General features: G+C 62.6%; 3 protein-coding genes across 3 annotated transcripts; 1 reads left to right on the top strand and 2 right to left on the bottom strand.

Moving 5' to 3' along the window:
- The first annotated feature begins 686 nt into the window (after positions 1-686).
- On the top strand, positions 687-8,278 carry ALPL (alkaline phosphatase, biomineralization associated). The gene is made up of 12 exons (XM_065738229.1): positions 687-760; positions 1,555-1,655; positions 1,736-1,855; positions 1,970-2,085; positions 3,185-3,359; positions 3,433-3,608; positions 5,726-5,869; positions 5,953-6,022; positions 6,987-7,121; positions 7,325-7,516; positions 7,593-7,712; positions 7,812-8,278. The coding sequence occupies exons 2-12, from the start codon at positions 1,595-1,597 to the stop codon at positions 8,078-8,080; spliced, it is 1,578 nt and encodes a 525-aa protein (XP_065594301.1). The 5' UTR covers positions 687-760; positions 1,555-1,594; the 3' UTR covers positions 8,081-8,278.
- Positions 8,279-9,397: 1,119 nt separating this feature from the next.
- LOC136049785 (uncharacterized) lies at positions 9,398-10,100 on the bottom strand (the record flags this gene model as incomplete). The annotated part of the gene is given in 6 exon segments (XM_065738279.1): positions 9,398-9,552; positions 9,555-9,660; positions 9,663-9,688; positions 9,691-9,736; positions 9,739-10,043; positions 10,046-10,100. Coding segments are annotated over 6 exon segments (693 nt in total), but the record flags the coding sequence as incomplete, so codon positions are not given.
- Positions 10,045-15,317, bottom strand: RAP1GAP (RAP1 GTPase activating protein). The gene is given in 19 exon segments (XM_065738225.1): positions 10,045-10,109; positions 10,192-10,247; positions 10,318-10,595; positions 11,360-11,434; positions 11,500-11,635; positions 11,638-11,743; positions 12,445-12,579; positions 12,660-12,746; positions 12,819-13,046; positions 13,285-13,414; positions 13,500-13,600; positions 13,671-13,754; positions 13,856-13,909; positions 13,989-14,067; positions 14,145-14,239; positions 14,702-14,887; positions 14,967-15,005; positions 15,086-15,132; positions 15,254-15,317. Coding segments are annotated over 18 exon segments (1,917 nt in total). The 5' UTR covers positions 15,125-15,132; positions 15,254-15,317; the 3' UTR covers positions 10,045-10,100.
- Between the last annotated feature and the right edge of the window lie 1,925 nt (positions 15,318-17,242).

The raw sequence follows: 17,242 nt of genomic DNA, 5'->3' as shown, positions 1-17,242 counted from the left end.
AGCACGTGGCCGCGCAGTTGTGCAAGAGAGGGGGCACGCATCGGTGCACAGACGTCCCGCCATTGCACGACTGGGAAGCGAGCGTGTCACGGTGCGAGCCCACCGCGTTGCACGCGTGCAAGCACGTGCAAGGATGCCAGGGTGCGATTTCGCTTGCACGCACGTGTGCGGCCTCCGGGGCTGCACCCCCATGGGGTCGGGGCTCCCTGCAGACGTCGGAGCGCATTTTTGGGCTGAGGCCGCCCCCTCCTGGGGAGCACCGAGCGCCCCACGGCTCCACGCGGTACCCCCGTCCCAGTCACTCCGACTCCATCGCTCCGACCCCACCACTCGATCCCCGACACCGCCGCCCCGACCCCATCACTCCGACCCCACCATCATTCCCACGTGGTCCACGCGGGTTCATCTGAGGACTGCCCTAAAGGGGCTGTAGGGGAGCGAGGCTGAGCGCAACCACAAAGCGGACCGCAGGGACTCCACACCCCCAGACCAATCGGCCTCGCTGAGCCCCCTCCAGTGCTCCCAGTCCTCCCAGTAAAACCCGGCAGAGGGCACCAGTAAGCCCAGTTTGCTGCCTCCCACCCCCACCCCCCCCCCCCGTGCCGGCAGCGGGTGGAGGAAGGGGAGGAGGAGGAGGAGGCGAGGGCCGGAGCCGGGGCCGGGGGGATTTAAGGCCGTTGCCCCCCCCCGCCTCCTCCGCTCCGCGCCCGGGAGGGACCCGCGACTGCGCCCAACTTTGTGCGGGGCCGTCCCCGTGTGGGTAAGGGACCACCGCACAGGGACCCCGAGGGGCGGGGGCGGCCGTGGGTGCACGGCTGCGCCAGGGGACGTCGATGTGCGGTGGGGACACGGGGATATGGCGGGGACAGCGGGAACACGGGGACGCGGGACTCGTGACGGGGACACGGGCGCAGATGTGGAACGGGCTCACAGGCAGACGGCGGGGACGTGGGTGTGCAGGGGGATTTCTGCTCTGGGGTCACAGAGGGGCAGTGGGGATGGAGGTGTGTGGTGGGGATGCAGATGTGTCATGGAGACATGGCCGTGGGATTGGGACGTGAGTGTGAGATGGGACACAGACACAACGGAGGGACGTGGGCATGCCACGGTGTCTGGGGACACAGATAATCAAAAGAAGATACGGACACAGTGGGAACACAGTTGTGGTGGGGACACAGGCATGCTGTGGGGACATGGGGACACACACATGCAAAGGAGGACCCAGATGTGCAATGGGGACCGGGACGTGTGGTGGGGACCCCAACGTGCTATGGACACGCATGCAATGGGACAGGGATGTGTAATGGGGATAGGGACACAATGTGGGGACAGAGCTGTGCAACGAGGACCCCAATGTGCAATGGGGTGCGGGCAGTGGGGCCGTGCCCCCATTCTCCAGCGTGGTTGGTGGCAGCGTGGTGCTGCCCCACAGACTGGTGGGGTCATGGAGTGACCACAAGGGGGGGGGGACATTTCCCACTGTCCTCGCTTGGCTGAGCCCCGGGGCAAAGGTCTGGGTGGGGAAACTGAGGCACAGTGTGTGCTGCCCCGCAGCTTTCTCCTGTCCATTCCCCAAGAGGAGCACTGCAGGGGCATGATGAAGGCTTTCCTCCTCACTCTCCTGGCCCAATTCTGCTCAGCATCACTTGTGCCTGGTAGGTGGCTCATTAGGGCTGCACCCCAGCTGGGTGCCCTTTGGGGTCACGCAGCTCACTGAGCACCCCATGCCCCACAGAGAGGGAGAAAGACCCCGAGTACTGGCGGCAGCAGGCACAGGAGACACTGCGGGACGCACTGCGGCTGCAGCACCTCAACCAGAACGTGGCCAAGAACCTTATCCTCTTCCTGGGTGACGGTGAGGGGGATTCTTGGCCAGGGTGCAGCGAGAGGGCATCGCACCGCGCTGGGTGCTGCTGTGTGGGGTGCCACAGCTCGCGCTCTGTGCCATCCCATCATGGCCCACCTGCAGGTATGGGCGTCTCCACCGTGACGGCTGCGCGCATCCTAAAGGGCCAACTGCAGCACCGTAAGGGTGAGGAGAGCCTGCTGGAGATGGACAAGTTCCCATATGTCGCCCTGGCCAAGGTGAGCCCGGCAGCAGGAGCTGCAAGGTCGCTGGCGGACGGGCGGCATCGAGCGGAGCTGAAATTAGGTCATGGGCGGCGAGTGGTGCTGGCTGGTGTCCTGTACCCAGAGCTGTGCCAGGGCTCACCCATGCGAACAGGGGGGGCTAGGACCCCTCCTCTCCTCCCAGGGCTGTTTTGATGGGGAAAAGGCTCCTTTTGTTGTTAAGTCACAAGCCTCCACCCCTTCTTTCAGCCCATCCCTGCAGGGGATGCTCATGGCAGTGCAGATGCAGGGGGTTTTCTCTGGTTGACTGAAAATGAGCTGAAAAAGGACTAGAAGCAGCAAAATGCAGTGAGAGCATGCAGCATGTGCTCATAAAGGGTGCGCAAAAGGGGATGGTTCTTGGTCTGGGGACACTAAAGGATGCAGAGTTGGGATCGCAAGATGTAGGGCTGGAATCCTCTGTAGGTGTTGCATTGGGATCACTGATGGATTTAGGGTGGGGGCTCCAGGAGATGTATGGGGCCACCAATGTTTGAAGAGCTGGGGTCTGGTGGATGCTGTGCTGAGGTTGCCAATGGCTGCAGATTTGGGACTCCAAGAAGATGTAGGGCTGGAATCCTCTGTAGGTGTTGGGTTGGAACCACCAATGGCTGCAGGGTTAGGGCTCCAGGAGGTGTTGAGCTGACACTACCCATGGATGAAGAGTCAGAACCTCCAGGGGATGTTGGGGTGGGACTGCTCTTGGGGGAAGGGCTGGGATCTGCCATATATAGGGTGGGGTCCACCAAATGGTGTAGAGTTGGAACCCCAAGAAAATATCGAGTGAGATCCTCCATAGGTATTGGTGCTGGGGTCACTGATGGGTTTAGGTCCGGGGCCCCATGGCTGGGATTACCCATTGGTGAAGAGCTGGGACCTAATCAACGTTGGGCTGGGACCACCAAGGGGTGCAGAGTTGTGACCCCAGCGGATATTGAGCACTGAGCAGTGCAGGAGGGGAGTCCCGGATATTGAGCACTGAGCAGTGCAGGAGGGGAGTCCCGGTTTGGGAACAGTGACAGTGGTGAGGATGATGGTGGTAAGGATGATGACTGAGGTCTCTTTATTCCCCCAGACCTATAACACCAACGCACAGGTGCCCGACAGCGCGGGCACAGCCACCGCATACCTCTGCGGCGTCAAAGCCAACGAGGGGACGGTGGGTGTCAGTGCCGGTGTCACCCGTGACCGCTGCAACACCACCAAGGGCCAGGAGGTGACCTCCATCCTCCGCTGGGCTAAGGATGAAGGTGAGGAGGTGGGTTTTGGGGGTGCTGGGTGTTGGGGATGTTCCCACCATTGCTCTGTGAATTTGTGGTGCAGGGAAGGCAGTGGGCATTGTCACCACCACACGGGTGACCCACGCGACGCCCAGCGCTGCCTACGCACACTCGGCCAACCGCGACTGGTACTCGGATGGAGAGATGCCCCCGGACGCCCTGGAGGGTGGCTGCAAAGACATCGCCCGGCAGCTGGTGGAGAACATCCCTGACATTGAGGTGGGGATGGCACTGGGGACACCGGGACCTGGAGGGGCTGGGACTTGGCTGGAATCACCAAAGGGTGCAGAGTTGGGATGAAAAGGGGCTGAAATGAAGCTAGAAGCAGCTAAGTGCAATGAGGGGGTACAGCACACACATCAAGGGTGCACAGAAGGGAGTGGGTGTTGGGCTGGGATCACCACAGGGTGCAGAGTTGGGACCCCAAGAAGATGTAGGGCTGAGCTCCTCAATAGGTATTGGGGATGGGGTCACTAATGCGTTTAGGGCTAGGGCTCCAAGAGGTGATAGCTGGGAGTGCTCATGAGAGAAGTGTCAGGACCTCCAGGGGATGTTAGGCTGGGAGTGCTCATGGGGGAAGAACTGGGACCTGGCATATATAGGGTTGAGACCACTAAAGGGTTCATAGTTGGGACCTCAAGAACATGTAGGGCTGGGATCCTCAGTCAGTGTTGATGCTGGGATCACTGATGGGTTTTGGGCTGGAACTCTAGGAGACAATGGCTGGAACTACTCAAGGGTGAAGAGCTGAGTTCTAGTAAATACTACACTGGGACAATCAAAGTGTGCAGAGGTGGGACCACAGAAGATGTAGGACTGGGATCCTCAATAGGTACAGGAGATGTGATCACTTATGGGTTTAGGGCTGGAGCTCCAGGAGCTTATGGGATTATGATTGGGACTATTCATGGGTAAAGAGATGGGATCTACCAGATACTGCCCTGGGACCACCAATGGGTACAGAGTTGGGATCCCAAGAAGAAGATATAATGCTTGGATCCTCTATAGGTGTTGGGTGGGGACCACCAATGGCTGCAGGGCTGGGGTTCCAGGAGGTGTTGAGCTGATACTACCCATGGCTGAAGAGTCAGAACCTCCAGGGGATGTTGGGGTGGGACTACTCTTGGGGGAAGAGCTGGGACCTGGCATATATAGCACAGGGACCACCAAATGGTGTGGAGTTAGGACCCCAAGATGTGGGGCTGGGATGTTCAATTGGTGTTGGAGCTGGGACTGTTAGTGGGTTTAGGGCCAAGACTCCAGAAGACTACATCTGAGACCACTCAATAGCTGAAGAGCTGGGATCTAGTAGATGTTGGGCTGGGACAACCAAAGGGTGCAGAGTTGGGACCCCGAGAAGAATATGTAGGGCTGGGATCCTCTGTAGGTTTTGGGCTGGGACCACTGGTGGGTGTGGGGCTGGGGTCCCAGTTGGTGAGGGGTTGGGACCCCCAGAGGGCACAGGACAAGGACTGCAGATAGGTATGGGGCCAGCACCACTGATGGGCTGTCAGGCTGGGACCACCCACAGATGCAGGGCAGCACAGCCGCAGCAGTCACCCTGCTCTCACAGTGAGACACAAACCCCTTTCTCACGCTTCCCGTGCCCAAAAAGCTGTGTTTTTCCCTCAGTTCTGCCCCTCTTGTGGATTTGTGCAGAAATTCAGCCCTGTAAATAAATACGCTTCTGTACTTCAAAATAGCCCCAAAGCAAAACATCCCAGCCTGTTATTTAGCTGGTTAATAGCCCCTTCTTCTGTGGCTTTTTTTTGTTTTGTTTTGTTTTTTTTTCCCCTTTAATATAATTTTAACTTTGTCTCAGGCTGGAAATAATTATATAGTGGGGAAGAGATTTTTTTTTGTTTTTCCCTTTCTCCCTCTTCTTCCCTTTAATAATTTTGGTGATGTTGTTTTGCTGCTTTATAATTCACCTTCTGAATGGGGAAGGGCGGGGGGGGCAGAAGTGGGAAATGAAAAGAAGAAATAAATCTCAGCCCAGTTATAAATACCAGCGGGCAAACATCGGGTGCTCCAAAGCAAACAGCCGCTGCGGGATGGGGTCTGCTCCAGCGGGGTCACATGGGGACCCTACAGTAGCATCCCTGACCAGCACCACTGCTGGAAATGGCTATTTCTGTCCTTGGGGTAATTAACAGGGAGAGATTAAGAGGGAGAGAGTTATTTCTAGCCAGAAATTCCTCGGGATGGTTGCATCAGGGCTTTCCTGGGCACCCTGGAGCATCTTTGGGGTTTGTCTCTGTCTCCTTTTCTTACGTGAGAAAATAATAATAATAAAATAATAAAGCACGTCTCTTCACCTGGGATTTTCCCTACAGGTGATCCTGGGGGGTGGGCGCAAGTACATGTTCCCCAAGAATGCCAGCGACGTGGAGTACCCACAGGAGGAGCGGCACCGTGGCACCCGCCTGGACCGCAGGGACCTGGTGCAGGCGTGGCACGATGCCAAGCCCACGGGGAAGGTGTGGGATGGGGCATGCAGTGGTCCCGTGCTGGGGACGGGGGGCTGTCCCCACGAGGAGGTGACCCCACGTGACCCCAACAGGTCGCCAAGTACGTGTGGCACCGCAGGGAGCTGCTGGCACTGAACCTCAGCCGTGTTGACTTCCTCCTGGGTGAGTGGCCTCTGGTGTTCTGTGGACATGGGACATCCCCGGGGCACAGTGACCCCACAGATGTGGGATTTCTAACCCCTGAGGGACAAAACTTCCACCCTTATAGGGATATAATCTCCATCCTGTTGGGGGCACAATCTTTTTTGCTCCGCCTCACCCTACTCCTACCTTTCACCCTACCCCTAAGCATAACCATAACCCTGACCATAACCCTACCCCTTCCCCTACCCCCAACCCTAACCATAACCATAATCCTACCCCTAAGCTCTACTCCTAGTCCTTATCCTAACCATAACCCTAGCCCTAACCCTCATCCAAACTCAAACTCAAACCCTACCCCAACCCCTACTCCTGTCCCAACCTCTACCCCTTCCCCTAGCCCTGATCCTACCCCTAACCCAAACCACAACCCTACCCCTAAGCCTACCCCTCACCCTAGCCCTAACCCTCATCCAAACTCAAACCTTACCCCTAATCCAAACCCAACTCCAACCCCAATCCCTACCCCTAACTGTACCCATAACTCTAGCCCAACCTTAATCCAAAGTCAAACTCTGCCACAACCCCCACTCCTATCCCTAACTCTATCCCTAACCCTAATTCTATCCCTAACCATATCTCTACCCCAGTGCCTACCCCTTATCCTAACCACAACCCTAACCCCAACCTGAACCCCTATCCCAACCCCTGTCTCTTCCCTTAGCCCTAACTCTGACCATAACCCTACCTCTATCCCTAGCCTAAACCCAAACCCACCCCCTACCCCTGCCCCTACCGCTCACCCCAACCCGCTGCCATTCCCTGGGTCTGACCGGGCAGGAGGAAGGAAGGGCTGGGAGCATCCCTGTCCCTATCTAATCGTCCTGGGAATGGGATCCGGTGTGGGGCAGAACGCCTGAGCCAGCACAAAAGAGGCTCTGGGCTCTGTGGAGCCCCCCCCCACCTCCAGCATTGCTGTCCCCAGGTCTCTTTGAACCGGGGGACATGGTGTACGAGCTGGACAGGAACAACGAGACCGACCCATCGCTCAGTGAGATGGTGGCTGTGGCCATAAGGATGCTGCAGAAAAACCCACGGGGCTTCTTCCTGCTGGTGGAAGGTGGGGGGGGGGGGTGCAGGGTGGGATGGGGAAGCAGTGAGGTGCAGAAGAAGGGTGGGAAGGGGGAAGGAGTGGGTGACAGGTCATAAAAGTGGGATGCAAGGAGGGGGGTAAAGAGAGCGATGGGGGGAGAAGGGGGATTGGGGGGTACAGGGCTGCAGCAGGGCAGCGCCGTGGGGCACAGCGCTGTGGGGTGGCTGCAGGCGGCCGCATCGACCATGGGCACCACGAGGGGAAGGCCAAGCAGGCTCTGCATGAAGCGGTGGAGCTGGACCGCGCCGTGGGGCTGGCGGGACGCCTCACCTCCCCCCACGACACACTCAGCGTCGTCACCGCCGACCACTCGCATGTCTTCACCTTCGGCGGTTACACCCCACGCGGGAATCCCATTTTCGGTGAGCACCCTCCCACCCTCCACCCCCCCTCCCCCGTCCCAGGGTGGGGGTGTCACCGGCACGTGTGTGCCGCCAGGGCTGGCCCCGATGCAGAGCGACGTGGACCGCAAACCCTTCACCTCCATCCTGTACGGCAATGGCCCCGGATACAAGATCGTGGGAGGCGAGCGCGAGAACGTCTCCGCTGTGGATTTCGGTATGTGCCATGGGGCTGAGACCCACAGCAGCACAGCTGCACCGACGCCTGCGTGCTCGTGGGTGGGTTTCAGTGCTTTCCATCCCCCCTCCCTTCCAGCTCACGCCAACTACCAGGCGCAGGCGGCCGTCCCTCTGCGGCAGGAGACGCACGGCGGTGAGGATGTGGCGGTGTTTGCCCGCGGCCCCATGGCACACCTCCTGCACGGCGTGCACGAGCAGAACTACATCCCGCACGCCATGGCCTACGCCGCCTGCATCGGTCCCAACCGCGCACACTGCAGCTCCGCCCGCTCCGCCGCTGCCACCGCACTCCTGCCTGGCCTCCTCCTCCTCCTCCTCCTCCTCCTCCTCCACCTCCTGTGCTAAAGCGAAGCGGGTTTGGGGAAGGGGAAGTGGGGGGGGGGGGGGGGGGGAGGGGAATGGAGAGGAGAAGTTTTCTTTTTGGGGTGGAAAAGAGCAAAAAGAAAGACTGCGGCGCAGCAAAGCAAAGCAGCGCCGGCGGTTTTGGTGCCGCTGAGGCGCGCTGGGCCATGCCCCTGTAAATACACCCTTCCTCCCCTGTCATTAGCATCCTGGGCACGTTGTGGGATTTGGTCTCGGGGCTGCGGCCAAAACCCTCCTAAAATGTAGCTGGGATGGGATGGGGAGGGTGAGGGTCTGCTGAGACCTAACGCCAGTGCCCAACTCACTGCATGTGTGGGCGCCTATAGCGCTTTTGTTCCTTGAGCTCCGGAATGGTTTTGGGGCTCAGCACTGCACGGAGAGGGTAGTGGAGGGGTTTGGCTGCTCACTTCCTCCTTAGGGGCTGGTAATGGGCAACTGGGGGCTAGAGGGCAGAGGAAGGGGCACTGGGGTGATATGGGGGTGGGGTACAGCCAGAGAGGGGTCCTGGGTGTGCAAAGGGTGCTGTGTGTGTAAATGGTGTGCACATGGGGCTGTGTGCATGCAATGGGAGCCGTGGTGCCCTGGGGATGCAAAGGGTGAACAGTGGTGCTGCGGGGTGCAGACGGGGTCACGTGCACACAGTGGGTCCTGGGGGGGTTGACACAGCCCCACGGGGCCCTGCACATCCCAGCACTTGGAAATGCTGCCTTGGGTGAGCCAGAGCTGCCGCACACACACGTGCAAATGGAGCCTTGCGTGTACCAATGCAGCCGTGTGCCAGCTTAGCCCTGCAAACCGTGCGCTGGGCAAGCAAGCGGTGCCTTGCACGGACGTGCAAATGTCACCGTGCGCGTGCAATGCCACCCAGCACCGTGCTGCAGCTGCAGGCAGTGCCACAAACCTCCGAGCAGCTCCCGGAGCTGCACATCCCCGAGCAGCCCGAAAGGGGCACTCGGAAAGCACCGCGAGCTTCCCAGCGCCGGCCCCGTTATTTATTCCCTCCCCCTCTAAATAAACCTCCGCTTTGTTTTTCCTACACCCCCAAACTTCAGAGCGTTGTCGCACGGCGCTTGGCACGAGAGTGGGGCTGCGGTGTCCCCACCCCAAACCATGTCCCACCCCCTCCCTGCCTTCCCCCCTCCCCCAAGGCGCTGGGCTTTCCCAGAACGGGCGGTGCTGCGCTAAATTTGGGGTCCGAGCGCGGTTTGGGGTTGGAGGGAATCGCCAAGCGGTGCGACCGCTGCAGCACAAATAGGGGATTGGGGTCGGGGGAGGAGGAGGGGGGGGGAATAAAAAAAACTAAAATAACCCCACCGAGGGAATGGGGGATCTGTAGCAAAAAGGCTCAGAGAGGGGAAAGGGAGGGAAAAAAACACCAAACATGGGCACCTGGCCCCAAAGTCTCAGCCTTCCCTCAGCCCTGGCCCCCACTCCAGCCCCCAGAGAGTGGGACCCCCTCCCCCCCACCTCACAGCACCATCTGTAGCGATAAATAGACCTTTATTTGTACATTGATACGAGAAACACAACCACAATTGGGGGGGTGAAGGGGGGGTTTGGTGCCTGAAAAAAAAAACCCACATCCCCAACCCCCCTCCAATCTGGAGCTGTTATCCCTAAATAAAATTGGGGGTTGGAAGAGGGAAGTGGGGGGTGGGCAGCAATGTGGCCCCTGCTGAGTTCTGAGCCCCCACACTGTGGGATTTCCTCTTCTTTTTTTATGGGCGGGGATGGGGGCACCCACCCTGGGTCTGGCCCCACTCTGCATTTGGGGCTGGGGGGGGGGCGTTGCACTGTGTATGCTGCTGCGCCCATCCCCCCACCCAGAGGGGACACTGGGGGTGAAGGAGATTGTCTGGAATTGGGGGGAGACCCCACAGGGGGACCCAATCCCGCAGCGGGGACGATGGCTTTGGCTCCTGGATGCGAGCAGTGGGGGGCACTGCGGGGGGGCACAGCGGGGACCCTCCTCCAGCAGTTCCCCCCTGGGGTTCGGGGGCAGCTATGAGCCCTGTGTAGAGAACTGTAAGGGCTATGCCCACAGCAGGGGGCACCAAGGAGGGTCATGGGGGGGAAGGGGTGCTCAGCCTCACCGGGGTAGGGGGGGGCTGCTCCAGCTGGATTTTGATCTCGGGGTGGTGAGCACTGCCTATGGAGAGGGGGTGAGTATTGAGCACCCATGGGTGACCCCAGTGCCCCAGTGCCACAGGGGTGGGTACCTGGCGGGGTGCCGGGAGGCTCCTCTGGCCAGGGAGGGTTGGCAGAGGCGTCACGCTGCCGGGGGGTCCCCAAGGGCGAGCGGCTGTCCTGTGGGCAGAGGGTGGGCTGATACGGTGCCACATCCCCAGCACCCACGTTCCTTCCCCCAACCTCGGCCTCTTGACCCCATACCCTGCCCGCCTCGGGGTTCTCGTCTGGCTCCTCAGCCACACTGCCAAAGCTGCTGGCGCTGGAGGATGAGCGGGAGAAGTCCTGCAGAGGCTCCGGCCTTTCTGCCCTGCGAGGGACAGAGCCATCCCTGTGCCACTCCATCCCCACACTGCCTCGTCCCTGTGCCAATGGGACCCTGTGCCAGCAGCACTCCATCCTGGTGTCACCTCATCCCAGTGCTTCCCCATCCCATCCCTACCAACTTGTCCCTGAGCCACCCAGACCTTTGCCACTTGAGTGCCATGCTGTCCCCACCCCACGGCACTCATTGGCCACCACAACCCTGTGCTGTTGTGCTCCATACCCAGTTCCCGTGCCACCAGGTGCCAGTTTGTCCCAGTGCCACCCTGTCCACATGCTGTCTTGTCCCTGAGCCTCCCCATCCCTGTGTTGTTATTGTGCCACCCTGTCCCCACGCTGTCCCCATCACTATGCCCCTGTGCCGCCCCTGTTCTGCCATTGTTCTGTTGGCTTGTCCAACTGCCACCCTGTTCATGTGACACACAGTCTCGTTGCACCCTGTGTCCATCCCTGTGTCCCTATATCTACATGTCACTGCCACCCTGTTCATGTGACACACAGTCTCGTTGCACCCTGTGTCCATCCCTGTGTCCCTATATCTACATGTCCCCATGTTCTTGTGTCTTTATCTCCGCACATTCCTGCATCGCCATGTCCCTGTGTCTCCATGTCCGCACGCCCACAAGCCCCTGTCCCCCTACGCCTCCATGTCCCCATCCGTCAGTGTCATTTCGTCCCCATGTCCCCGTGTCTCCTGTCCTCATGCTTCCACGTCCCCTTGCCCACGTGTGCCCGCGTCCCCCGCCGGACCTGTCGTGGTGCCGCCGGCTCTCGGGGGAGCTGTGCGCGGAGGAGGCGCCGTCGTTTCCCGGGGCGGGGCCGTCCCTGCGGAGGCGTCGAGCGGTGATGGGCGGCCGGGCCGACCCGCGTCCCCCCGCCCCCATCCCCACCTGCCCGGCGCCTCCTGGATGCTCTCGATGCCGATGGCGCTGGAGCGCCGCGAGCCGAGCGGGCCGGGCCGCCGCCGGGAGGGGCTCTTCCCGGGGACCAGCAGCGCCTGAGGGCGGCCGGCGCTCAGCGGGGTCGGTCTGCGCGGGGGTCCCCGCCCCGCTCCCCGCCACGCACCTCTTCCACCGAGCCCAGGCCGATGGCGCTGCCGCGGCGGCCCCGGCGGCTCCCGGGCACCAGCAGCGACTGCGGCGGCACGCGTCAGGGGCGGGGCTTGGGGGCAACGGGGGGCGGGGCTTCGGCGCTAGGGGCGGGGCTGAGAGGGAGGGGGCGGGGCCGTGTCGCGCTCGGGGCGGGGGGAATGCGGCAGTGCTGCAGGGCGGGGCTGGGGGAGGGCGGGGCCTAGCGGAGCGGAGCCTATGGGAGGGCAGGGCGTGTAGAAGGGCGGGGCTTAGAGAAGGGTGCGGCGGAGGGGCTGCGTGGGCATGGGCGGGGCTTAGAACAGCATGGGGGCGGGGCCTTGGGAAAGGGCGGGGCCAGGATGGAGGCGGAGCGTTGTTCTGGTGCGGGACTTATCAGGGGGCGGGGCCTATGGGATCACAGAGCTAAGCGAAGGGCGGGACTATGGGAGGGCAGGATTCGTGCAGGGGCGGGGCTTATCGAAAGACGAGGGTCGGCGGGAGGTGGGTGGGTGGGGCTTAGAGCGAGGGAGGGGTGGGGCTTAGGGAAGGGGCGGGGCGTAGCACGTGGAGCAAAGGGCTCCGTGCTCCAGGGCCGTGGCCTGACAAGTGGGCGTGGATCCGCGGGAAAGGGGCGTGGCTTTGTGCTCAAGCATCGGGCGTGCACCCGAGGGCGTGGAGGGGGCGTGGCCTCGGAGGGGGCGGTGCTCTCGCACATGGCCCCGCCCCCTCCAGCAGGCCCCGGCCCCCAGCAGCCCCCGGCCCCACCTTGAAGGACTCGAAGAAGCCCGGGGCTGAGCCGTTGTCGGGGCGCTCCTCGTCGGGGCCCATCCCAAGCATGGCCTGGCTGCGGCCCTGCAGCTCCTCGTGCAGCGTCTCCAGCAGCGCTGCCCGCGTCCTCTCCTGCACAGCACCCACTGAGCACGGCCGCGCGCAGCACCCGGCACTGCACCCCCTGCAGACGCAGCCCCTGCGGCGCGCACCTCCAGCTTGGCGAACTTCTCGGCCTTGTAGCAGGCGTACTCGGCGTTGATGAGCTTGGTGAGCAGGAACTCCTGGAACTCGGGGCCCTGCGGGGCAGCGGTGGCGCTGGGTGGGCGCCAATGGGGGATCCTCTGCGCGCTGCACCCACGGGAGCTCACCTTCCTGAAGACAGCAGGGTCGGGCAGCGGTGGCCCAAAGAAGGGGACGTCATCACGGGCGGTGACTGACACTTTGTAGAAGGGCCCCTGGGCGCCGCCGGGCTCCAGCTGCACCACCACGAAGGCGTGCAGGAAGTTGGAGGCGATCATGTCGGGCACGAAGGGCGTGTTCTCGTCCTGGAAGACGACGGCCACGATGTCGTTGCCAATGTGACGCTTTCGCTGCAGCTGTGAGGATGTGGGGACACAGGGTCAAGGTTGGCCTTGCCATCCTCTGAGCCTTGGGGCTGCCCCCTGGGGTTGTGCACACTCCATAAATACCCAATGGGCACCAGCAGCTCCTGTGCCCCTCTGGCACCCAGCCCCAGGAACCCCTGTGCCTCACTGGCATCTCCATACACCCCAAAATGACCCCCCCAAGCCCTCATGGCCCAGCAGTGTCCCCACGACCCCCATTGCCCCCCACCTGCTGCGCATCGCCCTCAGTGTAGGGCAGTTTGGTGGAGACGTGGAACATGATCTCCTTGTCACGGAAGTGGCAGTACACCGACTCACTGCCCGTCTGCCCGTGTGTCACGTCCAGCCCTCCCCGAAAGCTGCATGGCATTAAAAGGGAGAGGAATTTGGGGGGGAAGGAGAGAATGTCCTTAGGGGTGTCCCCATCCCGCACCCTGCACACACCCCTTGAAGTCACGGAGCTGCACCCGCTGCCCCAGGACGTCGAGGAACTCAGTGAATGCCGGGCTCTCCTCCGTGGTGCCGAAGAGCTCTTCCTCTGAGGTCTGCGGGGACAACAGTGGGTGCCCCCCGGACACCCTCCCCAGATCCCCACCCTGGCCCACAGCCCAGTACCTGCCCCAGCTTTTGGTAGATGACACCAAATTTGAAGTGGTTGCTGAGCACGTGCTCGTCGAAGGCGAGGATGAGGCGGGAGGCCTGGGGGGGCACGGGGCAGTGGGTTAGGGACAGGGGTAGGGTTGGGATCACGGTTGGGGTTGGGGTTAGAGTGGTTGCTGCCCCCCTGGCACTGCACTCACCTTGGGGTAGAGCACAGGGTAGAAGCGGTCCACGTTGATGTCCTCGCACACCAGCTGCAGGGGGAGGGAGAGCACTGAGGAGTGGGTGCAGGGGGCACCCATAGGTACTGCTGCTGGGCAGGGGGGCACCGACCTTGGCCATCTGAACCACGTTGGGGAACTCAGCCAGGCAGGAGATGGGCACCACGTCATGCAGGGTGCGGGAGCGGGTGCTGCGAGTTGAGGGGAGGAGTCAGGATGCTGTGCCCACACTCATCTAGCACCCATGGGTGCCCCCAGCCCTGCTCACCGCAGCAGCAGGTGGAGGTGCTCCTGCTCATCATATTTGAGGGAGAAGACGAGGTGGCCCAGTGCAGGGTCCAGGGAGTAGTAGTTGAAGTGCTCCTGCCGGCAGTCAGGGAGGCACCCATGGGTACTCACACATGGGGCACCCACAGCCCCACCAGTGGCCACTCACACTCATGGGCACGCATGGAATGGGGGGGCTACCCATCTCCCACTGTCCCATGAACCCCAGTATAGACTCATGAGCACCTGTCTATGAGGTTCCCGTGCCTGAAGACAGCCATCCTCGTGCACCACCCACCCCACAGGTACATGTAGGTTCACCATGCCCATGAGCTCCCCCCTCACTGGTCCCCCATGCCCACGACCACCCACCCCTGGTGAGCACCAACACTTTTGGGGTCTCCATCACCACATGCGCCCATCTGCATGGAGAACCTCATCCACGAGCACCCACACCGTTGGACCCCATGTCTATCAGCATCCATCCCCACGTGCACCCACACTCATGGGACCCCTGTGACATCCACCCTGACAGGGACCCTGCTCCCCGGTGCCCACCTTGCCCAGGAAGTGCTTGCGGTAGATCTTGGCTGTGTGGTTGCCCTCCAGCCGCGCGCGGGTGCCAGGTGCCGGGTTGGGGGGGGGCTCAGGGGCCCCATTCAGCTGATGGTTGGTGCCCTCGATCCAGTAGCCCCCGAATTGTGGCAGCAGGATGAGCGGGAATGGCCCCTCCCGGCCCAGCACCTGCACCCACAGCTGAGCCAGGTGCCCCCTGACCCCCACCCACCCAACCCCACCAAACTGGGGAGTATGGCCATGCTACCTCATGCACACTGGGGTATGGGATGTAGTCCTCCTCTGTCTGCAAGACAACGGGGGGGTGAGGCGCTGCTGGCACCCGCGGTTGCTGTGGGACCTCACCCCCCCCTCACTGGCACATACCTTGAGTGGGGGGGGCACGGCGCGATGCTGCTGGGCCATGCTGCTGCCTGCAGGACACGGCCATGGGGCACCCCGCAAGCACGGGGGGAGGCACAGGGCGGCCGTGCGATCCATCCCGGTGCCGGGAGGTTACCCATGGCGGCGGAGGGGGGGGTTGAAGGGTCTCACCTGGGGGTGGAGGTGCCTGCAGGAAGCAGCTAGCTGGCCGGGGGGGGGGCGGGGGGGTCCATCGTGGCGCCGCCTGGGGAAGACAGGGTGCTGGGAGCTGTCTCTTGGGGGTGTCCGGCTGCGGGGGGACCCCAAACCATCACCGCCCCCTCCCCACGTGTGTGTCGCCCCCCCCCGACCCCCGCGGCGCGCCCTCTGCGGGCGGGAGGGAGCGGTGCGGGGCAGCACCACGGACAGCGGCAGGGACCCCGCGCAGCGCGGCCCGTCCCAGCCGCCCCTTGCGAAAAACGCGCCCACCCCGCGCACAGCCCGCGGAATGCACGGCCCCCACACCCACCCATGGGGCTGTTCTGGAAGTGGGGGGGGAGGGGGAGGGAGGGGAGCACCCAAATGTGGGGCCAGGCCGGGGACTGGGGGCAACAAGGAGGGCAGATTGCAGGAATACGGATGGGGGAGGGGGGGGTGGGATGTAGGGCTGGGGGGGTGGGGGGCAGATTTTGGGGTGAAAGGGGGAGGCAATTTGTAGGGTACATACTAGAGAGGTTTGGGGACACGCAGGGGCTGACACCCCCCACCCCCGAACCATCCCCCCTCCCTCCCGGTACCGGTACCGGCTGAAGGTCACGGGCCTGCCCCCCCTCTCCCTTCCCCCCCCCCCCCTCCCCGCTGCTACGGGGCCCCGGGGACAGCGGCGGTGGGGACAGCCCGGGGGGGCTGCGCGGAGCTTACCGGGGGCGGCGGGACCGGAGCAGAGAGGAGCGGCGCGGGGCCGGGTCGGTACCGGTACCGGAGCGCAGCGGCGCGGGGCCCCACCGCTCACAGCCGCCGCTCCGCGTCACGTGCAGCGGGGCGGGGCGGCCCGCACGGGGGCGGACGGCACCAGGAATGGCACCGGAACCGGCACCGGGCACCGCCATCCCAGCCCCGGAGCGAACGCCTCCGGAACCGGCAGCGGCCGCGTGGACCCGCGGTGGGAAAGGGGTTGGCAGAGGGAAGAGGGACCCGGCGGCCCCATCCCCCCCCCGACACCCTGCATCCCCCGCAGTCCGTCTGTCCGTGTACAGAGTGCCCCGTCTTCCCATCCTCGGTACTCACTGTGCTCCCAGATCTGTCCCCCCCCATCCCTAGGGCAAGAGTGAACCCATTTACCTGCCTGTGCATCTGTGCATCCGTGCATCCATCCATCCATCCATCCATCCTCCCATCCCAGGTGCACACAGCGAGCCCACCCACCCATCCCTGGTGCCCAGGGTGACTCCATCCATCCATCCTCTGTGACCAGTCTGTCTGCCAACCACTGTTTCTCCCATCCCCGATGCCCAGAGTCGATCCATCTGTCCATTCATATCCTCTCACTCCTGGTGTGCAGTTTGCCTTCCTGTCTTTCCACCCATCCAACCTCTCATCTCCGGTGTCCAGAGTGGATCCATATATCCATGGTGTCCGAAGTGAGTGCACCTGTCTGTCCCTCCAACCATTCAACTTCCCATCCCTGCTGTCCTGAGCGGTTCCATCAGTCCATCCATCCCTGGAGCCCAAAGTCCACCTCTGCGCACCCCCGTGCCCCCATACTGTGGGCGTCCCAAGGACCCCTCTACAGCACCAGTGGTGGCAACGGGGGATGCAGGAGGGACACGGGGGCTCAGGGACAGGCTGGCATAGGCTGCAGGGCACCAGGTGCCAGCACCAAGGGGAGGGCTCCCAGGGCCCAGTGCCAACAGGAACAGAGAGCTCAGCCCCACAGCTGCCCAAGCATCACTGGCAGGGGCAGCTCAGTCCCACATCCCGAGCCAGCACTGCATCCACTGGGGAAGGGCTGCCAGGGGCACGGGAGCACAGGGGGTGCCAACAGCTGCACCATTCCCAGCACAGGGAGAACCTGCACAGGGCAGAGGCGGGCACACCGAGCAGCAGACACGAACCTCAGGCAGAACAGGAAACGTCTAACTTTATTATGAAGATACCTCAACAGTGCCCCTTTCCCCCCCC

Source organism: Cyrtonyx montezumae, unplaced genomic scaffold (genome assembly GCF_038088225.1).
Source record: "Cyrtonyx montezumae isolate F1298 unplaced genomic scaffold, pur_monq_1.0 scaffold_21, whole genome shotgun sequence".
Lineage (NCBI taxonomy): Eukaryota > Metazoa > Chordata > Aves > Galliformes > Odontophoridae > Cyrtonyx > Cyrtonyx montezumae.
The sequence above is the reverse complement of the archived record's forward strand: the minus strand, read 5'-3'. Positions and strand labels throughout refer to the sequence as shown.